Source organism: Branchiostoma floridae, chromosome 4 (assembly GCF_000003815.2).
Source record: "Branchiostoma floridae strain S238N-H82 chromosome 4, Bfl_VNyyK, whole genome shotgun sequence".
NCBI lineage: Eukaryota > Metazoa > Chordata > Leptocardii > Amphioxiformes > Branchiostomatidae > Branchiostoma > Branchiostoma floridae.
The window spans coordinates 10,681,819-10,683,167 of record NC_049982.1 but is presented as its reverse complement, the minus strand read 5'-3'; the positions used below and the strand labels follow the sequence as shown (position 1 = coordinate 10,683,167).

At 49.2% G+C, this 1,349-nt stretch overlaps 1 protein-coding gene across 1 annotated transcript in view; it reads left to right on the top strand.

The window, feature by feature from the left end:
* The first annotated feature begins 50 nt into the window (after positions 1-50).
* The window catches only part of LOC118413922 (E3 ubiquitin-protein ligase TRIM33-like), a 12,179-nt gene continuing 10,880 nt past the window's right edge, over positions 51-1,349 (top strand). The window contains exon 1 of the mRNA XM_035817577.1: positions 51-677. Within this exon, the coding sequence (XP_035673470.1) occupies positions 234-677 (444 nt within the window). The 5' untranslated portion in view covers positions 51-233. The remainder of the gene's footprint in view (positions 678-1,349) is intronic.

Sequence of the window (1,349 nt, the reverse complement as noted above, 5' to 3'; positions counted from 1 at the left end):
GATAATTACCATATACGGCAGCAAGTTCGAGGCCGCTGTGACGTCATCTTCGGAGGCTGGGACCCATCCCATGCTGGGAAGGTATGGCCTATCCCACCTGACCGAACCGCCCGGCTTCGTACCGACACAGAACAATAGAGCTGGTTGGGCCCGAATAATTGCCGGACCCGAAAATTGCTCTCGCTCCGTGTAGTTCTTGGCGAGTGGCACGGACGGGTAGACGGGCGCTCGACATGGCTTCTGTCGCTCAGTTGACGCAGACTCTATCAGACGACCTTTTGCAATGCGGGATCTGTAAGAAGGACTTTAACAGGCCCAAGCTATTGCCTTGCCTTCACTCATTCTGTGAAAACTGCCTAGTGAAACACTTAGACGAGTCCCCCAGCCATGGAGAAGAGTACGAGGAGGTGCCGGCAAGTCTGAAGTGCCCGATCTGTACGACGGTTGTGCCCGTTCCTGACGGAGAGAACCACCTGCAGTGGCTGAAGGATAACCACTTCATCGTGTCGCTCGCCAACAGCGTGGAGATCCAGAAGAGGCTGATAAAATCTGACGTGGTGTGTAACGTGTGCGACGGCGGACAGAAGGCCACGGCCCGATGTCTCCACTGCGAGGAGTTCCTGTGCGCCGAGTGTGTGTCCGCTCACCAGAGAGTCAAGCTCACACGAGACCATCAGGTGAGACATTGTACTGCGACAAAGTAAGATTCACTACCAGTCAATTTGACTCAATTCAATACAATACAACGTTAAACGTACAAGTAACCGGCACTGTGATATTATCTTTTGTCAGCACTCGCGTCGACCTGTCCGAATTGCGACACAGTTTTAGACCGCGTCCATGACCATGGCGGACATGTAGTCGTGACAGAGGTTTTTTTTCGTGATAAGAATTCAATGCATAGTTTGAACACACCTTGCAATACACAGAGAGAGGCACATCAAAGCTGAAGCCAGAATTACCCTCCCGAGTGTAAAATGTTGTCTGACATCAAACATTCAACACAAAAACCCTCTGGCGCATAGTCCGCTGACTGTCATTATATAGAGGTCACTTGTTACACCTCTTACGTTGCTCGGTCTCTCCAACATTCCACAGTTCCCTCCCACCCTGTAAATTAGCTGGTCTTTAGGATTTGCGGAATACCAACTTTACCATAATCGAGGACAAGTTTTTGTTACCCTTTTGTGTCAATACACTTCGCGATTTTCATAGTGTCTAATTGTAGACATAAGGTGTCGCTTGAAGGACATATTCTATGCGGTCACACAAGTTGTATTCCTAGAAGGCAAAGACTATAGTAGAGAATACCCGTGCTTAAATTACAGCATATCCTGTAGGACATGGTC